The sequence below is a fragment of the Macaca fascicularis genome, chromosome 6 (genome assembly GCF_037993035.2).
Source record: "Macaca fascicularis isolate 582-1 chromosome 6, T2T-MFA8v1.1".
Taxonomy (NCBI): Eukaryota; Metazoa; Chordata; class Mammalia; order Primates; family Cercopithecidae; genus Macaca; species Macaca fascicularis.
The window spans coordinates 153,558,852-153,581,074 of NC_088380.1; the positions used below are offsets into that span (position 1 = coordinate 153,558,852).

General features: G+C 38.8%; 1 protein-coding gene across 31 annotated transcripts in view; it reads right to left on the reverse strand.

Moving 5' to 3' along the window:
• PPP2R2B (protein phosphatase 2 regulatory subunit Bbeta) overlaps window positions 1-22,223 on the reverse strand; it is a 484,188-nt gene that overhangs the window by 157,195 nt on the left and 304,770 nt on the right. Inside the window, exon 1 of one of the 31 annotated variants that reach the window (XM_065546923.2) lies at window positions 3,840-3,863. The exons of the other annotated variants lie outside the window; for them this stretch is intronic. Coding sequence (XP_065402995.2) covers window positions 3,840-3,848 — 9 coding nt within the window. The 5' untranslated portion in view covers window positions 3,849-3,863. Of the gene's footprint in view, window positions 1-3,839; window positions 3,864-22,223 lie in introns of those variants that run through there. 31 annotated transcript variants of the gene reach the window in all.

Genomic DNA, 22,223 nt, shown 5'->3' on the forward strand with positions numbered 1-22,223 from the left:
AAACCCAGGCTTGAAAAGGGCCAAAAATAATCTGAAAGTCCCCAAGATATTTTGCCCACCAAAGTTCTGCCACAACCCCCCCAGGTGTCAGGTGAAGGATGATTGGAAATTAGAACAGCCATTCTGGAGGGCAATTTAGCCATAATTGTTATGACAAGCAGACCCTTCAACTCAGCAATTCCGCATCAATGCATTTTTACTAGAGAAATACTGGCACAGGTGCTGAGGAGTAGGCAAGTACCCCCACTGTTATGTCTTCTGCAGAAGTGAAAGTCTGAGAGTGATCTCAAGGTGTACCTATCAGGAAGAGAATGATTAAATAGGTAGTGGAATAGTATGCAGCAACTAAAGAGAATGAAGTTGACCCCCATGTATTGTCGTGGAAAACTAAGATTGTTAAGTGAAAAAAGCAAATTTGCAGAAGCATATGTGCGCTATGCCATATGTAGTGGTTTTAAAATACATACAGAAGTTCTTTGATACTCTTTCCCTTATGAGATGCAGCTTAATTCGCCTCCACTTGAGTTTGGGCCAGACTTAGTAACTCATTTCTAGTGGATAGAATATGGCATAAATGACAAGGTGACACTTCCAAGACTAGGCAATAAAAAGGTATTGTGGCTTCCTTCTTGATCTCTCTCTTTCATTCTTTTACTCTCCCATCACTCACTCTAGAGGATGCCAACTACTGTGTTTTAAGAACACTCCAGGAACCCCGTGGAGAAGCCCATGTGGCAGCCTCCTGTCCATAGCCAGTGATGGACAGAAGACTCCAGCAACAGCTGTGTTGGTGAGCCATGATGGAAGCACATCCTCCAGTCCCAGTCAAACTTCCAAATGACTGTAGTCCTGGCTTAGACCCTGACTACAACTTCATGAGAGACCATGAACTAGAACCTCTCAGAGCTTAGTGCCCTTGGATTGCTCACTCTCAGAAAGTGTGAGAGATAGTAAATATTTGTTATTTCAAGACACTGTTCGTGGCAGCAATTGATAACTAATATATCATTTATATAAACATAAATTTTTAAATAAGTTAACAATATACACCCAGAGACAAATGTTTAGAGAAAGGTCTAGCAGGAGATGTGCCATAGTGATGAAGGGGTTACCTCTGAGAAGTGGAGAGGAGAGCAATGGAGGGTGGGGATAAGATTAGCTTCACCTGTTCTGTCTCTATTTTTGTTATACAAGCATTCATACATGCATAACTGACTGACATAATTTTAAAAAGCACTAAAAGGGAAGAAATAAAATGTAAAATTCCACTACTTTGGAATTTCATGGCAAGTAAGATAAAGCTGAGGCTTACCTTTGATCATCTCCAAGTAAAAGGGTTGCTTAGCAAACTCATTTAATAATAAACAAGGTTATCGGTGGAGCTCTCCAACCTACTTAAGAAAGCCAACTGTCAGTTACTCTTAAAAATCACCTTAGCATAAGTCATATATAATAAATGATCATTTTTACTCATGTTTCTTATCTATTATTAAAGCAGGTCAAAGAGACCTTTCTTTGGACAACACCAATTGGCAATATTTGTATTCCCAAAGACCATCAAAATTCTTTTGAAAATGACCAAGATAAGCTCTACTGAAAAAGCCAAGTTACATATTAATGCACTGTGGTTTTATCAAATGGTTTAAAAATCAAAGAGGTTTTGTTGTCAGGTAAGGTTATGCAAAAGGTATTTTAAAAGTAACTTTGTACTGGATTTCTTTTAGGCTTGTGCTAATTTGTTTTTCAACTTCGAGCCTGGGGGTCTGCATCATTTAATAGCAGTTCCGAGGCAAGGACCCTCATCCTCGTCTGTGGCTAGACTGGCTGCAGGCACCAAAGCTTATGCATTTTCAGTGGAATTGGGTCCAGAGCTTAGCTGCAAAATGCCTTCTGGGTGACTGACCAGAAATTCAATCACAGCACATTCATTTCAAAAATCCCTTTCATGTACCATTTAAAAGCAGCCTGCATACTTATATTTGCATATCTGACCCTGGATTTTGGAAACGCAGGAGAAGAATGGATTGCTGTTTATTTTTCAGGATGATAGGAAGGAACAAACCAGGGGCATTTCCTTCTCTTGACTACTGAGTAGATTTAGTACTTGTGAAAGATTCTGAACCAGTAGTTTCGTAACATAAGCTGCTGTTCCATAGAGCTTGGGAATAAGAATAACATTTATAGGGGATTTTATACCCTACAAAGTGAGTTACCATTCATTGCCTCATTTAATGGGCAGAGGGGCTCTTAATTATCCTTTCTGATGAGTGGACAATGATTCTTTCAATCCCAGCATCTGCAGAGATTACTCTGGTTTCCTTTCATATGGACATACTAAAGAAATAATGATACTGCATGCTAGCTTCCCCAGCCTGGGAAAGAATACACTACAGCATATGTGAGGTTTATTATTTTCCCCATGCTGCAGTGTGTATTCCAATTTTCTTTCGATTAACTGAAAAGTATATGTGAATCTTCTCTGCAGGAAGACAGGAAAGTTAAAAGGTAGCCTCTGGGATGCCTGGATTTGAATCCTAGCTCTGTCATTTTCTAGCTGCAAAGTCTTGAGCAAATTATTTGTCTGTTAGATATTTAAAAGCATTTAACTTGTCAGTTTTCTCGTCTGAAAAATGGGGTTGATAATAATAGTACCAGCATCACATGGTTTCCATGAGAATTAAGTGAGTGAATTCATGTCGTGTACTTAAAAGAATGCCTGATGCATAGTCAACGTGCAGTGACTGTTGTTAGTATGTGCAGTGAGGTGCATTTTAGCCTGGATGGGTAACAAGACACATCCACCATTTATTCAATTACTGCACAGCTCTCTGCCAGGTAGGCTCAAGCTCCAAGGATATGTCAAATGTGGTTCCTCTCCTTGCAATACTTACATGCTGGTGGAGGAGGCAGACAAAATCAAGATTAAGGAGGGTAGACAATAGAGAGTGGAGCTAGAGAATGAAGCTCTGAGTGAGATGGGGTTTTCTTTTATTTTAGGATGTGAAAGGCCAGCCTTTCAAAATACGTGAGGAAGAACAGTCCTAGTCAGGGGAAGATCAGGAGTGAGGGCCTGACAGAGGAGAGAGCATGGCAAGTGTGAGGAACTGACAGGCAATGGAATTGGAGGCTGAGTGGAGAGGGAGGTAGGCAGGTTGCCCAGGCCATGGTGGAGCATGACAGTTTTGTGCTGTGTACAAAGGGAAGCCACAGAAGGTTTAGAAGCAGAGGGGGGACATGGTTTTATATAAATTTATGACATTTAGTACAAACTTAACATATATATAATTGTATCACATATAAATATCTATCGCATACACATATTTAAAGATAGTACCGGCTGCCGTGTAGGTTGAGGATTATGGAATGGAGGGACCAGAGTAGGAACACAAAAATAGAAGAAAGAGACACATACCAGCAGAGAACTACAACTGCTTTGGAGTTTAAAGGAAAATGGGTGGAAGGCGAGAAATGAAAGCCCCATTTGAGGTGACTTTGAAGAGGACATTGTTTTGGACATGCAGGGGTGTCTGGAAAACATAGATGGCCTCACTAATTGCTATGTATCTTGCACAGAGGACATAGGGGTCTTCCCCGGAGTGACCGAAATTTTATGTATGGATCTCTGAAATCTGTACATGTGTGTGATATGGAAGAAGGAAGGAATACAAGAATATGGCTTGTTTCGCAAATCACACTGGTACTTAGACTATCCTGTGGAACCAAACTGCAAGAAAGTTCCAGAAATAACCAGTGACTTGATCTGCACCCAAGTGGAACCCTTTGCCCTGACATCACCTTGGCTTTTGAAGGCCAAGAAAACCTACAGGGTTTAAACTTACATTTTCCATAAAGCTTTGAGGCCAAGCGGAACTCTTCCATGCACTCTGATGACTTGGTCGCCTGAAATGAAGCTGAGTAGACATAAGGAGATGTCCAAAGGAAAACAACCAAGGAAGGACATGAAACCTCTCAGCTACTCAGACCTGTCCAGATATAGAGCTTGGCATTGCAACGCTATTCCTCAGCTGATTTTGCTCACATCATGGTTCTGTTTATGTGATATTCTTCCTGACAGGCCACCCTTTCCTCTCAACATTAACATCAGTGATGTCTGCTTTCTCTGGAGTTACTCATACAAGCATTCTCCTTGGCTTAGAGATTTACAAATGATAGATAACCAAAATTTCAATGACTGCCCAAAGCCTCAATCTGTAGCAGCAAAAGCAACAGGTGAACTAGCACCAGAGGAGCTAGGTTTCAGTTTCGGCTCTACCATGAAACAGCTTTGCGATTTGGGGCAAGAACCCTCATTCTTTGAATTTCAATTTCCTCTTCGCTAAAAGTTACCAACATTTTACCTCAAAGGCTTGTTCTGAGGATTAATTATGACATCTGTCCAAGTATTTTATCAAATTAATAAAATACAAATACGGCACTATCATGATGAAATAACAGCAAATGTTTACATGACATTTAAAAATATTTAAATATTTTCACTTGCTATATTAGTGAATTGCTAAGAAATATAGCAATTCACTAATATATGAAATATGAAATATAGCCAGTTCACTAATGAATGAATTCCCCCATTAAGTTGGCTCCATGAGGGGCCGCAAACTTTGTCTGATTTTTCCTTATCCTGAATCCTTAGCATCTAAAGAAGTACCAGTACCTACTAGGAGCTTAATACCTATGTGTCAAATGAAAGAAAGGAAGAATGAACAGAAACCTCTCTGGGGGAATGGAGGGACACTGGTTTGCAGAAGACAGAGAATATCTTCTGTAAGTCATAGGAATAATCCTGAGCCACAGAAAAATTTAGTTATCCCACAAACTAAAATTTCACAGCTACATTTATGATAGCACAGGCCTTAATCCTGTCTCTACAGACCCCTAGGTTTTTCTACTTCCTATCCCTGCCCTCTCTTACCTGGAATTTTCTTTTCCAAATGGAATTAAAACCTAATGCTTTCCTAATGCAGTCTTTCAGTTCTCTTCTTAAGCCATCTGCTCTTTTATCTACAAAAACTTATTTATTTTATTTGAAAACTTTTAATTAGATGCTTCCAGGCAGTGGCTGAGTTAAGTTTAGAAGCTTCAAGCTTGTCTCATACTCAGCAGCTGCAGTAAGGAAATAAGGCTTATGATTTAAATTCATTATTATCTCCATGTTGATGTCATTTTCTTTTCCCTTGCTATTGCATTGTTCCAGGAAGTTACATAAGGCTTAAGAACCACCAGACTAATAATATTGCTTCTTAGAAATGACCTTTCAGGGAATTTTCCTTATGTGATCAGATGCTGGTAAAGCTATGATAATAAGTAATATACTTCCCCTCTACCTCACCTTTTATCTGAAGATTACTGAAAGCTTTACAAACATTAATTAAGCCAACCTCATAACACTCCGGGAAAAAGGAATTATCCATCGCAGAAAACTAAAACTGAGTTTAAAGGCACATTACTGACATATTTAGAGTCAGCCAATCAGCAATAGAATTCTGATTGTTCTGTCCCCCACCTTCACCCCCACCTCCCCTGTGGGCTTAAGAAACTCTTACTTATCCTCCAAGACTCTGCTCAGGTATCACCTCTAGAAAGTTCTCCTTGCCTCCACCTTCCAAGTTGAATTAGGTGCATCCCTTCCTGTTGTACTCTCAACATCTTCTGCAGGTATCTTCATCTAACTCATTACAATTTTTACAGTTTGTATTCTTGCTTATCTTCCTCCCTAGACTTCAGTTCAATAAGGATATGCATTTATTTTTCTCACCAAGGACCTACTCACTGGGGACATGCACAAATTGATTATTTTAGTTTTTCCCAAATCATCCCATAGTCTGGCATGTAGACAATGTTCAATATATGTTTGTTTAGCTGGACAGGATTCCTGTTTTAGGCATAAAGCACACTTTCAAGAATATGGCCAAAAATCCCTTAGCTTACAATTTAGTACCAAATTTTTTTTTTTAACGAAATATTGTAGGGTGAGGTTTTCTCACCCCAATCTGCTCTAATTTCTTTGTAAAGCATACAAACTGGTACACCGAATAACTCATGGTTAACACTGGCGCGGATCACATTGAATAAAACAGCTTCTGCTGTGTTTGCCTTACAGGTGTTTTCAGGACCTACAAGATTTAACGCTACACATAGTGCCTGGGACAGTGACTCACACACCCTATTTTTTATAGTAACATATATTAATGAAGTGTCCATATAGGTGGCTCTGATTGGCAAATTCATTTCTTCCCTTCGTTTTTTTTTTCATTTGTGATGAAGGGTATAAGGACAGGAAGTGATGGCATCATAATTATTTTGAATCTACATTAATTTAAATAAAAGAGCAAAACATTTGTCAACTCCAGTGCTTTAGTTGTTGTTAGTAGTTATTGTGATAAGTCTTACAGTTACATGATGTGCCAATAGTATAATACAATATCATATTTGTGCCTTCCCATCCTATGACACAACTCCAAAGACAGAGCATCTGACAATCTTAAATAACTCTTGGGTAACAAGAAAGGTGTGTTTGAAGCTAAATGTGCTTTTTATATTATGTAAAAATTAAATGATACTTGCATACAAAGCATTTAGTACAGCATGTAACACATAGTAAACACTGAATAAATTCAGCTGTGTAATCACATCAATAATTACTATTTATTAAGTGCATGTTATATGTTAGGAACTATGCCAAGTGCTTTATGCGTACCCTCTTATACTCCCGGCAACCCTATAAGGTATTGTTTTAATCTCTATTTTGCAGATGAAGGAACTGAAGTATATGGAATTTTTATAATTTTCACTGCATGGCTAGTAAGTCGAAAATTAAGCTTGTCTGCCTCCAGAGTTCAGCAAACTATACCGCCTCTATTTAAGCAAACGAGCGGCATTTATGAAGTGTCTTTGTGGCCACCATGTGCTATTATGGGATGAAATGAACTCTCTGCTCTCCGGCAACTCATAGCCTTGCTGGAAAAGACAGGCAAGATACACCCAGGTGGAAGATGTGAGGTGATAAGACAGTATGTGATGAATTATCAAAATAAACAATTTAAAGCAAATATGTTCTAGATTTAAAGGAGGAAGAGACTGAGGAGCTGCAAGTCAGAAGAGACCTTAGAAGTAAAGGTGTACCTGGAATTATTAGTACGGTCTGCATACTCTGCTGTGATTTTGTGGGTGAGGGATGCATTGGAAATACCTGGCTCAGGGGCAGGGTGCTTTCTCAGACTTCACTCTCACCCACCCTTGACTCACATGGTTGAAAAATTGCTGTTGAAGTTTACCAGGGGTATGAAGAAAATATTTGAGGGTTGTAACTGTCTGGATTTTGTAGTCAGATGGCCTGCGCTCAAATTTTGGCCATGTCTCATTTCTTTTTTAACCTCAGTTTTCTGATCAATAAGATGGAAAATAATAATTACAGTATGAGAAGATGTTTGTAAAACACCTAGCATGGTGCCTGGTGTGTAACATGTTTAATGTGTGACAGTTAATTTAGTAGTGTTTTCCTGGCTTGACGAGGGATAAAAAAAGATGGGACTCGCTAATCTAGGATGTTTGTCAGATAGCAAACTGCACTGAGCTCTCTACAGAGTGTATGCGGGAATGATGGCAGAGAAGGGCTGGAGAAGGAGCTGACAAGCACTACATTTCCAATCTGTCTGGGGACCTAAACCTTCCAGCCTGAAGACATCTTAGCATCTTAGCCTGACAGTATTTCTTAAACAGCTCTGACTCCAAATGGCCACCCAAACATAATGGAATGATATGATTTCATACAACATGCTCTTGGGACTGGTAGAATTCCTTTAATGAACAAAACGTTAAAGAAAAAAGTTACTGATATTGGCTAAAACAGAAGAACAGCTTACTGCAGAATATAGAATAATCTTTCATAGATTTTAGGAAGCGACAATAAGCAATTATGAACAACATGGGCTCAATGGGAAGACTACGCTTGAATTCACTCAATTCAACATTCTCTGAAGGCATCAGTTTCCCCATCTATTAAATGGGGATGAAAATAGTATCGAAAGCTGCACAGAGACAGTTATGAGGATTAAAAGAGATAGTGAATATAAAGCACATAACACAGTGCCAGGCATACAGTCAGCACTCAGTTCTGTCCGCTACTCTTACTATTCAAGGTGCTGTGCTAAGATTTTGGGTAACAGAGGTGAAAAATATCTAAGCATTCTCACAACAGTTTTTAGTAGTTATTTCTTACATATCTACGTACTCTTTGGAAACAGAATTCTGGTCTAATCCATTCTATTCATCTCCATATATCCAGAGTCAGGCACAGAACTTGAAGCACAGCATGTGCTTAATAATTGTGACTTGAATAAATAAATATGGATGCACAGCACCCAACCATCATGTTTAAGAAATTCACAGGAGTGAAGAGAGGCACCCAGACAAGTAATTATAATGCAGTGTAATTGTTGTGGTCAAGAGGCTGTGGATTCACAGAAGGCCTGGGTGACCAGCATCATTGTCCTGGAAGCAAACCAGACCAAGTCCAGGTCTGCCCTGCTTCAGGCTAGTAGGTAATAAGGAACATGTGTGGAATATCACCAATATCTGACTATAGTCACTTAGAGTTTTCTAGTTGAGCCTATGTCATTTGGCTAATGTGCCCCGCACATCAGTGGAGTGACCTGTGACCTGCCTGGCTCCAAGAGCAGCTCTGTGAGCCTGTTTTGCTAGATTTCTGCCTGGAGCACTTGGCCATAACAAAGTGGAGAGGAGAGAAATCAATAACAACCTGAACTGAACGTACACTTAAAACATCAGCCTTCAACTCTGGAATCACACCCTTGTCACTGACATCCAAAGTGCTTTGGCTCCATGACCTGCTCAGGGTCTAGTAAGCAAACATGAAGAAGGAAATGGAAATAGCTCCAGGGCACAGACAGGGAAATGTGCTATTTGATAAACGGGAACCCACTGAGGGGCAGTTTCCTAGTGTACAGGACAGAAATAATGCAGTTGGTTCAGAGGCTGGTTGGGGATCTTCCGGTATGTTTCTCAACCTCTCTGAGCCTCTGGCTTCCTGTTTGGAAAGGATGATGATGATAATAATCTTACCCAAGAGTGGTATGACTGTTTTGGCAATTCAGCGAGCATTAATGCATGTAACATACCCAACACATGAACTGACTCTTGGCTGGTGCTCAATAAATGTTAGCTTATTACAACTGCTTTTCTACTGCTCATAAGGAGATAAGCAAGACCAAATGCAGTGAAAATAGTTTATTAGCCACACAAATAAAAGCTACAGCAATTTAGGTTTCCCACAGTTTGGTTAAAAGAATGCTTGCCAAGCACCTGTCATGTGCCACCTGCTGTGTTAAGGACTGGGGCCCCAAAATGAGTAAGACAAGGACCCTTCTTTCCAAAAGGTCTTGCTCTGTCTCTCAGGCTGGAATGCACTGGTGCTATCATGGCTCACTGCAACTTTGACTTTATGGGCTCAAGTGACCCTCCTGTCTCAGCCTCCCAAGTAGGTGGGACTGCAGGCATGTCCATGCCTGGCTAATTTTTATATTTTATTTTTTGTAGAGGTGGGGTCTCATTATGTTGCACAGGCTAGTCGTGAACTTCTGGTCTCAAATTATCTTCTTGCCTTGGACTCCCAAAGTGCTGGGATCACAGGTGTGAGCCACTGATCCTGGCAACAATTTTAATATAATTATTAAAAGAGACTTCACAGAAAAGATAAATGGACAGGTGGCAGAACACACAGAGAGAGGAAACCAGCTCAGCACAGAGAAGATGGAAGCTGGTTTGAGTCTGAAGGACTTCATGGAGCCGGCCCCATGAAGGAAAGTGGAAGGGGCACTCCAGGTGTGGGCTGTAGGGACCTGAGTCTGGAGTGGGGGTGGGCAGGCACCAGATGACAAAAGCCCTGTGGGCCCACTTTTGAAGGAATTTCCCTGAGAAGCCAGGAGCCACTGAAGGTTTTTAAGTAGGAACAGATTTACATTTGGATACATCACTTTGGCTTTAGGGTGGAATGAAAATTATTATTTCATAATAAGAGTATTTAGGGTGCTACTTCTTCATTTCTTTCCAACTCAAGCAAATACACAAGTCTATAGCCTCTTCTGGATGACTCAAGTCAGTAATTATACAATCAAACATAACTTCTGGACCCTGAATCATTCCCCTAACGGATAAAATGTTTTAAGCAGGCATCTCTCAGCTCTCATGCTCTTTGTCTCCCTAGAGTCCTTATCCCCTGATCACATACTTGTCTACTTCTGCTGTACCTGCAAGAGTGAGTTCATTACTCTCCATTATACCTCTCCATTCAGTCATAGGCAACCTCAGTGAGAATGTCACAGGTCCCAGCCCTTTTGGTGTCTGCTACAGTTAAGATAATTTAAGTTCTTCTAATCTCAAGAGGTGATCTTGCTAGCCAAGAGATGTTTCTTTATGGATCATCTCTATCCCTCTAGAGAGAGAGAGAGAGAGAGAGAGAGAGAGAGAGAGAGAGAGAGAGAGAAAGACACACACACACACACACACACACACAGACATACTCTGCCTTATCTAAACCATCCTAGCGGATCTTCCTAGTTATTACTAAAATATTAAGCTACTTGAATTGTATGTCATTGCAGTACGATTAAGAATTTAATTATTCTCAGGTATAAAAAGAGTTAATAAGGCCAATAATTAAACTCTTGGTAGAAAACACATAGTTGTAAATAGAGGTTTCAGAAGAATACGTAGATTTTGTTAAAAGTGTGTCATACATATTATTTTATGACAAATGTATCTTTTTTTAAGTTCCAAATCAATGAAGATTTCTTATATGCTGCAGAAAATTTAACATCAAAATGTAAAAGGTTGCTTGGAAACACAGCTGTAAATAATAACTGTATTTCACATTCATAAATTATAAGATATCGTTTTCATATGATATCTGAATGCTTTCAGATCCCTTAGCTAGACTGAGCACAGGAAATCCACGTCTAGGCAGTGTGTGTTTTCACACCTTGTACTAGGGTAATTTTCAGAGTCACTACCATTCTGGTAAGAAAGTTTCATAAGGGTTTTAAACAACATATGAGAAATAAGGAAAATCTATCTCTTTCTCCTTATTCCTCTGAGCCTCGAAGTTAAGCCTGCATTGGAAGAACAGTACCCAGAACATGGAAGGAAAAACATCAACCATATACTACGAGAAGTGGCCAAAACCGTTTATGTTAGCATCTGACTTATTATTGATAACATCTAAATTGACATGCTAAATTATAAATAAACTGTGCCCAGCATGAAATAATTAAGACCATGCTTTCTTTCTTAACATCTACTACACTGGCTCAAATACTTCTATACAGATTCCTCCAACACGGCACACATTATATTTAGAACTTGGTTTTCTCATCAGATTTGTAGAGAAGACAGTTAATGCATATTTTGCACCACAGGAAGTGATTGGGGTAAGCTTAATATCATAGGAGATTTTGAATTTAGACAAAGAAACCCATTAGTTCTCTCAAACAGCCATCAGAGAGACTTTAATTAAGTCACCCTGACACACGTATGCCTTCCATTGGATCACAATTTCTCATGCTGGTAACTTTCAAGCCCAGAAGAGAGTCACTTTGGGAAAGTGTTTAAACTGGTTGTTTTGGACCGACCTTTTTAGACTCTCCATTTATTATCATTTGGTGATTAAAGAATTAAGATGGTGATACCTAAACATGTTCTTTTAAAGGAAAATAAGTATCCTTAAATCATTAATAGTTGAGGAAAAAAGAGCCAATGGCATCTCTTGAAAAGCCCTCCTTATACTTTCTGTAATGTGCTCCTAGCTTAAATGCATAAAGATGTCTTTGCTAACTTGAACTGCTCAGGAAAAGTTACTGTACCACATACTTAGTAGTCTTTGATGTATTTTGCTGATGATAAAGAATCAAATTCCATTCTTCCCACAAAAATGAATTCCAGTATTTTTAGGTTTAAAAAAGATGTCTGGGAAAAAAAAGAGAAAATGTCTCTAAATTAGCATTCGAGATGAATTACCATTTTCCAGAGATATCACTCCCTACAATATTCCACCCCAAATAAACAGGAGGAAGAACTAAATCCCTAAGCAAGGAGCGAGTGGGGAGTGGGAAAAGGCTCCACGCAGGTGAAAAGAACCAAGTTAACGTCTGACCAAGACGGAGGTAAAAAACACATAATTCCTTCTGATAACATAGCAGCTATTATTATAGCTAATGTTGTGCTCAGGACTTTCCCTGAGTAATTTCACTAATTCTTGTAAGTACTTCATGAGGTGATTTCGATTATTTATACTTTCAAATGAGAAAACAGGCTCAGAGAGGTTAAGTTCTCAAAGTCACACAGATAGCAAGTTCTTGTCTTAGCTTCTGGAACAGTGAATGCTACCACACCTCCCTGGGCCCTATGGCACCATAAAAAAGCTTGGCAGAAGGCCGGGCATGGTGGCTTATGTCTGTAATCCCAGCATTTTGGGAGGCTGAGGTGGGAGAATCACTTGGGGTCAGGAGTTCAATACCAGCCTGGCCAATATGGTGAAACCTCATCTCTACTAAAAATACAAAAATTAGCCGGGTGAGGTGGCGCATGTCTGTAGTCCCAGCTACTTGGGAGGCTGAGGCAGGAGAATCACTTGAACCCGGAAGGCAGAGATTGCAGTGAGCCAAGACCACACCATTGCACTCCAGCCTGGGCATAGAAGTGTCTCAAAAAAAAAAAAAAAAAAAAAAAAAAAAAGTGCTCAGCAGAGACAGTACCAGCACAGATGATCTTAGGTAGCATTAGTTTCTCCTTGCATATGTCCAGACTTCACTAAATGTTTAGGTCAAGAAGAAAATCACAAAACAGGAATATTTGAGTGTATAAAAGTGGCTCATGTCCTTCAAAATTTGAACCCTGAGGCCCACCCCTTGTCTCCTGTTTGGGGAGTCCAAAGAATTCACAGACACATCAGTCATTAATCTGTAAGCAAATTTCATTTAATTCATACTTTGCCTGGGGTTAGCAGTCCACGGTCAGAAATGCTCCTGGTACCATGTTCCTAAGACTGTCTGGCTCTGCAGCTGGTTATTCCTTGGTACAGAGTGAATCTTTCAGTAGGAAGTGTTTCTAACAAGTTCCCATGCTGCTGAAGCCAACACAAAGCCAGAAGCTTTGAAATGGCTGATGTTTAAATTATGACTCCAATACATACATACATACATACATACATACATACATACATGTATGTATTTTTAGTGGACTTTTTTTAGAGCAGTTTTAAGTTCACAGAAAAATTGAGTACAAGCTATAGAGATTTCCCATACACTCCCTGCTTCCACACATGCACAACCTCCCCATTATCAACAACCTCCACCAGAGTGGTTCATTTGTTGCAATCGATGAACCTCTATTGACACATTATTATCACCCAGAGTCCATGATTTACATTAGGGTTCACTCTTGGCATTGCACATTCCAGGATTTGGGCAAATGTAGAATGACATGTATCTACCACTACAGTATCATATATAGTAGTTCCACTGCCCTAAAAATGATCTGTGCTTTACCTATTCATTCCTCCCTCTCCCCAAACTCTGGCAACTGCTGATCTTTTGACTGTCTCTATAGCTTTTTCCAGAGCCATATATTTTTTGAAACAATTACCTGTGGTCCTCTGGGGAAAAAGAGCTTCTCAGAGATTCACAGTGAGCACTGTCATTTTAAAGGCTCTGAAAACTCTAGCGGTTAACAATTGGTTTTCTTGACATTTTTTGAAACAGGGTCTCACTCTGTCACCCGGGTTGGAGTGCAGTGGCACACTCACAGCTCACTACAGTCTCTACCTTCCAGGCTCAAACAATCCTCCCACCCCAGCCTCCCAAGTAGCTGGGACTACAGGTGCGTGCCACCATGCCCAGCTAATTTTTTTATTTTTTGTAGAGATGGGGTTTTGCTATGTTGCCCAGGCTGGTCTTGAACTCCTGAACTCAAACAATCCATCTGCCCTGGCCTCCCAAAGTGCTGGGATTACAGGTGTGAGCCACCATGCAAGTCCTAAGAACTGGTTGTAATTTTGTTGTAGCCAATGCTTCTCAAGAACTTCCTGGGGGTGAAACAGTTAACAGTTTTATTCCCTCCTCTTCTCACCATCTCCACTCTCACTCCCCAGCTCAGACCAACCTCATCTCTCACTGTCCACTGTCATGGCCTCCAAATCTGGTCTCTCCATCCAGCTCCTGCTTATTTTCCATCCTTTTTCCTCTCAACACAGAGTGATCGCTTTAGAATATAAACTGGCTTTCCACTGCATTAAGGTAAAATCCAAACTCCTTCCCATGATCAATAAGGTCCCATACCATCGGATGTCGGACCTACATCTCCAGCTTTGACTTTTATTATTTTCTTCCTCATTATCTGCAAGTCTCACTGGCCTCCTCCCAGCTCTTTCCTGTTCCTGGAGATTTGTTGTTGTGTCTGCCTAGTGTTTCTGAGACTTTTTACGGCTCCTCATCCTTCAGGTGTCAGCTTAGCTATCTTACTATCTTATCTTCAGGCAAAGATTTGTTACTGTTTTTTTTTTTTTCTTTTGAGACAGAGTCTCACTCTGCCTCTCACTGAGACTGGATTGCTCACTTTAACCTCTGCCTCTCAGGTTCAAGTGATTCTCCTGCCTCAGACTACCAAGTAGGTGGGAAAACAGGTACGCGCCACCACGCCTGGCTAATTTTTGGATTTTTAGTAGAGGCAGGGTTTTGCCATGTTGGCCAGGCTGGTCTTGAACTCTGGGCCTCAAGCAATCTGCCTGCCACAACCTCCCAAAGTGCTGGGATTACAGACCAGGGAAAGCTTTTGTAACCACCTAAATAAAGCACAACCTTCTCCCTTGCCCTTCTTGATGTTACTCCCTATCACAGTTTTCAAAATGTGGTCCCAAAACCAACAGCATCAGGAACATCTGGGAATTTGTTAGGAATGCAAGTTCTCAGGCCCCACCCCAGACCTGCTGAATCAGAAATTCTGGGGTGTGGCAAATCCATGTGTATTAGTAAGCCCTGCGGGTGATTCTGATACATGCTAAAGTTTGTGCAGTTCTATGGCAGTATACTGTTTATTTCCTACATGTTTATCATAAACTATAATCGTTTCTTCTTTTTATTTAATGCATTTGGCTTTTCTCACTAGATTTGCAAGCACTGTAAGGATCAGCAATCATTGTTGAGGTACAAGACAATATCTGAGGCTAATTAATATTTGCTGAATGAAGGAATGACATGGAACATACCTTGGAAAATACTGCTTTACATAGGATCTATATTAGCTTATGACTAAACTTCAATTGCTGTGAACCACCTTACCAATATTTCTCTCCATTCATTTATTCAATATTTATTGACATATGTAATATGCTAGGCACTATCCCAAATGCTATAAATACAAACATGAGCAAGTCTTTGTTCTGAAAGAAATTATAGACAAGTGAGATTTAAAAACAGGTAAATACACAATTATTTTATTCTGATAAGTGTTATTATAAGGCCTAGAAAAACCTATCAAAAGCATTAAAAATACACACATACTTGTCTTTGACTAGTTATTCTAGTTCTAAAAATTAATTCTAAAAAAAACCCAGGGACGCATACACAGATTTATCAAAAGGATGTTTGTCAGCATTATTTATACTAGCAAAAAAAAAAAATCAGAAATAACCTAAATGTAAAAGAATGGAGAATTCGGCCAGGTGTAGTGGCTCATGCCTATAATCCTAGCACTTTGGGAGGCCGAAGTGGGCAGATCACTTGAGGTCAGGTGTTCGAGACCAGCCAACATGGTGAAACGCTGTCTCTACTAAAAATACAAAAATTAGCCAGACGTGGTAGTGCACACCTGTAATCCTAGATACTCGGGAGAGGCTGAGGCAGGAGAATCATTTGAACCTGGGAGGCAGAGGTTGCAGTAAGCCAAGATTGCACCACTGCACTCCAGCCTGGGTGACAGAGTGAGATTCCATCTTAAAAGAAAAAAAAAAAAATGAAGAATTCAAAAATTGTCCTAGACATAGGCCAGAACACTAAAATATTATTGCAATTAAAAAGAATCCTTAATGATATGAAATTGTTCACAATATACTACTAAGAAACTAATATATTTAATTCTATATAAAAATAAATATATTGGGAAAACGTATTAACAAGGTTAACAGAAATTATTAGGTGGTATGACAACAGGTAATTTAAGGCTTCTACTCTTATGCTTCTCTTTATGTCCAAATGTTCTGCAATGCACTATGCTACTAAGAGAAAAATGTTAAGGGCAACAAGTCAGAGTTGAGGGAGCAAGTAAATCTGCTATGTGGGTTGGGAGGTATCATCACGCAGGAGGTGTCATCTGAGTTGGGACTTGAGAATGCATAGTAGCTGTTATCAGGAAGAGTTGTCAGTAAAGCAGGATTCAGAGAAGTGCTGAGTGCCTTTGGGGGCCAAAAAATAGCTCAATGAGGCTGAAACAGTTGCAGAGGGGATTTGCAACTCTACACCAAATTTAGTCTACAGTGAACAACCTATTTACTTTCTCAAAAGAAAACAAAGTTCCATATGGACAGTGGCTTTCTTTTTAATCAAAATCAGAATTTACTTATGCATGATGGGCCGTCCATGCTCCACCAGGCTTTCTTCTTAGCATTTTGAAAAGCCACAGACAGCTTTCCTGCTGCATAAAGAATGATACAAATAAATAGAAATTATAACAAGGTTTCACTTTGGCTGGCTGATTATGAGATAAAATCAGATGGAAGAAGGAGGAGGAGGATATATCTTTATATCTTAGACCCAAAGCTGCCAGTGCCAGAATTCTAGAAGCAGGCCTAATCCCATGGTCTGGCTCTCATCAGTGGCCAAGAAGACTGAATGAGCAGTGAAATACCTCTTTGATGCTTGTTCATCACTCAGCACCAGCACAGAAATTTCAAAGGCCATGTTAAGTGACTTGACAATCTGGAGACAGATGATAAAGTCTCAGCTTGTGATCACTGAACACAATAAATCCCTTATGAACAGGTGCTACTAATTTTTTAAAAAAGATGCATCTTGTGCTGTCAGTCATTTTTAGATCAGCTACAAGTGAGCCTGTTGACCTGAGGCATACTCAGATTGGGCTAAAATTCAGTAAAATATGACTCTTGAGAAGGATACATGTGATTTAAATAGATGATATTGCCCCAGAGATGCCTTCCATAAGTGTTACAAACTCAAGTGTCAATAGAGTAGTGGCAGATGATGAGCTGTCTTCCAATATCAGTCCTTCCCTTCTTGAACAATAAGAAAGTTTTAGCTGGGCACATGATTAGGTAGAACATTTGCTACATTCTTTTGCTATGACAGACATGTGAGAAACTCTCCAAATGATTTTTCTATTTTTCTTGGATATATAGTTAATCCATGTTTCCCAGTCCCCCACTGCAGTTAAAAGAGGGCATGTGACTAATTTCTAGCCAATGAAATGTGGGTGGGGATGAGATACCCAATATCCTGGCCCATAAAAACTATTCCAAGCTCTTTTCACTTGCAGGAGAATAGAAAGGAATCCACAAATCTACAGGAGGTCACAATGTGTGTAACTTCAGAGGCACAAATATTACTTCAAAAAAGTCATCTTACTGAAGCACTTGCACATGTACACAGAGAGTCATTTTCATGGGTGTTCATTGCAGCATTGCTTATACTAGCAGAAAATTGGAAACAACCTGAATTACATCTATAGAAAAATGGTAAAGCAAATTCTGGAATATCCATACTAAAAAATACATGCAACTTTTAAAAAGTTTCTATATGGGCTATCATGGAAAGATCTCCAAGACCTATTGCTGATCACAAAAGCAAGCTGCAGGATAATTTATTTATCCCCTAACACAACAAACATTTATTGATGATTTATATGTTGGGTACTGTTTAGGGAGTGGGGATAAAGTAGTGAACCACACAGACAAATATCCCTGCCTATATAAAACTTACAGCACATAGAATGTATATTTTAATATCCTAAAACTATATATTAGTTAATAACACATATATACTTCTTTCTAAATACAGAGAGAAGATCCAGAATGATACCCACCAAATTGTTCATGGTGGTAATCTCTAGAGAGCAGAGTGGGGTCAAAGAGGAGATAACAACTTTTTTGTCTACATTCTTCCATGTTGTTTGCATGTTTATAGGAATGCATTTGTGAATTTAAATCCTTTCTAGTGGAATGCATTCCACTAATGCAGCCAAAAAACTGCTCTTCAGGGGCCTAGCCATGGAACTCCTCAAGGGCCACCACCATTGAAGGATGAACCATGTCTCCACTTTCCTCAACTAGTGTGTCTTCATCTGCTTTATTTATTTATGCCCGTGAGGTTTCTTTTGATCAAATGTTTCTGTGGCCACAAACATTTAAGAACAACCAACATTGCTCATAATCAGAAAATTAAAATACACAAAGGAATACGGATAGAGATCTCACTTGGGCATAACACTAGACTAATCCCGTATCATTTAAGGGTTTTGATTGTCTTACTCTTTTGTTACTAAGGCTCCTCTGCCTGTAAAGGACAAGATTTAAGCTTTTCAGATATCAAATAGCACACAATAAACATCACAAATGAGTTCTGATGCGGAAAATGCATTTTCAAATAGAAGAGTTTTTGTTTTATTTTATTTTAAAATTGTGTTAGCACCTAAAAGACCCCTGTAATAGTGAAGATAAAGTTAATCCAGTAATTCATTTACCATAGTAAACCTCCAGAACAGAAACACATTACTTCCCTCTGATGGAATTTTAAATCAGCGTAAGGGATTAAACAGTATTATCCAGCTGATGGAGAGCGACTTGGAAATTATGGGAAATGGCCATATTGCATAGCCGTTTGCGTTCCAGGAATTCCGTTTGGACCTTCCATGATTAATATGTCTGATATAATTCTGGGGAGCTGGTGTCTTTTCTCCTTTAACTTTTTCATTTCATCTTTTCAAAAGGCTTGCACAAAGCAGAGCCAGGCTTCATGCTCTTCTTTCAGACTGTGGTTTATTATGATCTAGATTTGAATTAAAGCAGTGGAAATGGCCTCACAATTCTACAACTCCACTTTTAGTATTTGGTTGAAACAGAATTCATTCTCCATTGTATTAGCACATGCACAAAATAATGAATTATGGCCTATTTACAAAAATAAACATTGTCTGACAGATTATAGGGTGAGTGGATTGGATGATACAGAGCCTGAAGGTAATCAAAGTTCATTCCTTCTTTTGCCACCTTCCCTTTCAGCTTGCTTTCCTGAGCAGCAGTGTTTGAGAATTGTCTCTTTTTTTTTTCTGTACTTTTAAATTAAGGCATAACTCAACAGCTATTTCAGATAAAATAGTCTCCCCATTGATCCATCTTTTCCTGAAATATTTTTACCATAGAGGCCAATTTTAATTGCCGTGAGTTTTTTGTTTAATTTGAATTATTTATACAATTAATCTGTTTTTCTTAGCACTTATTGACAGCCTACCTTCACAGACCACCTCTTCTCCCAAATACCTCATCCTTTTTTCTTCCACCTGTAAACATTCCAACTGTAACCCATCATAATAGGTAATGTCAGCCACAGAAGGAAATAAGGTATCTTAGTATCCATAAGCAAAACAAGAGAGAAAACTGTATATTTTGTAGGCTTGGTGAATTCTGTGGACTTATAAGCCTTGGACTAATCCTAAGCAAAATTAAATCTTTCTTTGATTTTCCTGGACACTCTAACTTGATGAATGACTTAACTACTTTGTGTTTCAGTTTTCTGAAAATTGATAGGATAAGATGATAATACCTATCTCATGGGGTTGAGAGTTGAGTGAGATGATATAGAAATCTATTTCACATATAATACCTGGCATGTGGAAAGCATTTAGTAAATGGGAGTTATTATTGCTGTCATTATTATCACTATCAGCAACGTGTTTTTATCTTAAACTGACCAAAAAATAATAAAGTCTGAGAACCAGGACCAAATGTCAGAAAGGTTCTTGGATCCAGATGTTAGTAAAAATCAAGGAAAACCTCCCTAATGATGAGAGAGACAAAAAAACTGGGGGATTGTATACTAACATTACTACTGAGTTTACAGAAAAAAAAAATGGATGTAAGAGAATATTATAAAGCTGGGTATGGTGGCTCACGCCTATAATCCCAGCACTTTGGGAGGCTAAGGTGGGCAAATCACCTGAGGTCCGGAGTTTGAGACCAGCCTGGCCAACATGGCAAAACCCCATCTCTACTAAAAGTACAAAAATTAGCTGGGCGTGGTGGTGCATGCCAGTAGTCCCAGCTACTTGGGAGGCTGAGGCAGGATAATTGCTTGAGCCCGGGAGATGGAGGCCACAGTGAGCTGAGATCATGCCACTGCACTCTAGCCTGGGTGAGAGAGCGAGACTCTGTTTCAAAAGAGAGAGAGAGAGAGAGAGAGAGAGAGAGAGAGAGAGAATATTATGAATAACTGTATGCCAACAAATTGGGTAACCTAGATGAATTGGACAAATTCCTAGAAACACAGACATCACCAAAACTGACTTAAGGAGAAATAGAAAATCCAAGAAGACCTGTATCAAGCAAGGAAATGAAATCAGTAATCAGAATTCTTCCAGAGAAAAGCCCAAGACTAGATGTCTTCACAGATGAATTCTACCAAATATTTAAAGAAGAATTAATACTGATCCTTCTCAAACTCTTCCAAACAAAAACAAAAACAAAACACTTTCTTAATTACTTTATAGGGCCAGCATTACTTTGATACTAAAGTCAGACAAAGACAACATAAGCAAAGAAAACTACAAACCAACATACTTTATGAATACTGATGTAAAAATTATCAGCAAAATACTAGGAAACCAAGTTCAACAGCATATTGAAAGGATTATACACCCTGAGCAAGTGAAATTTATCCCAGGATTGCAAAGGTGATGAAATGTATGAAAATCAATGAGTGTAATATACCACATTAATAGAATAAAGGAAAAAAAAACTATGTGATTATCTCAATTGATAAAGAAAAAGCATTTGACAAGATCTAACAAATATCCTTTCATGATAAAATCCTCAACACATTAGAAGTAGAAGGGAACATCCTCACATTAGGAACAAGACAAAGATGCCTGCTTTTATCACTTATATTCAACATAATAATGAAAGACCCAGTCAGTGCAATTAGGCAGGAAAAATTTTTAAAAAAGCATCTAAATTGGAAAGGAAGAAGTAAAACTATCTTTGCCTACAGATGATATGATTTTACATTTAAAAACCTTAAGAACACACACACACAAAAATCTGTCATAGCTAATAAAATGAATTCAGCAAAGTTGCAGAATACAAATAAACAACAAAAAAGTTGTATTTTTATGTACTGGCAATGAACACTCTGAGAGGGAAGTTTATAAAAACTCTGTTTACAATAGCATAAGAAAGAATAAAATTCTTAGGAATAAATTTAACTAAGGAGGTGCAAGACTTGTACATTGAAAACTACAAAACATTGCTTAAAGAAATGAAAGACAAAAATAAATGGAAACACATTCAGTGTTCATGGATGGGAAGACTTAATACTGTTAAGATGATAATGCTGCCCCAATGTGGTATGTCTATTCAAAGTGACACATAGATTCAATGCAATCCCTATCAAAATCCTAATGGTGTTTCTTGAAGAAATGTGAAAACTGATTCTAAAATTCATACGGAATTTCAGAGGACCAAGAATATAAGAATAGTCAATACATCTTGAAAAAGAACAAAGTTGGAGAACTCACATTTCCTAATTTCAAAACGTACTTACTACAAAGCTGTATTATTAATCAAAATGATGTGGTACTGGAATAACAATGGTTTTATATAACAATATAGAATTGAGAGCCCAGAAATAAACCATCATCTCTATGGTCAAATGATGTTCTACAAGGGTGTCAAGACCACTCATTGAGGAAAGAACAGTCTCCTCAACAAATGGTGCTAGGAAAAAACTGGACATTCATATTCAAAAGAACGAAATTGGGCCCTACCCAAATATAAACAAGAAATTAACTCAAAATAAACTACACACTTCAATTTAAGAGCTTGAACTACAAAACTGTTACAAGAAAATGTAGTGGCAAATGTGTATGATGTCAGATTTGGCAATAGATTTAATATGACACCAAAAGCACAGGTA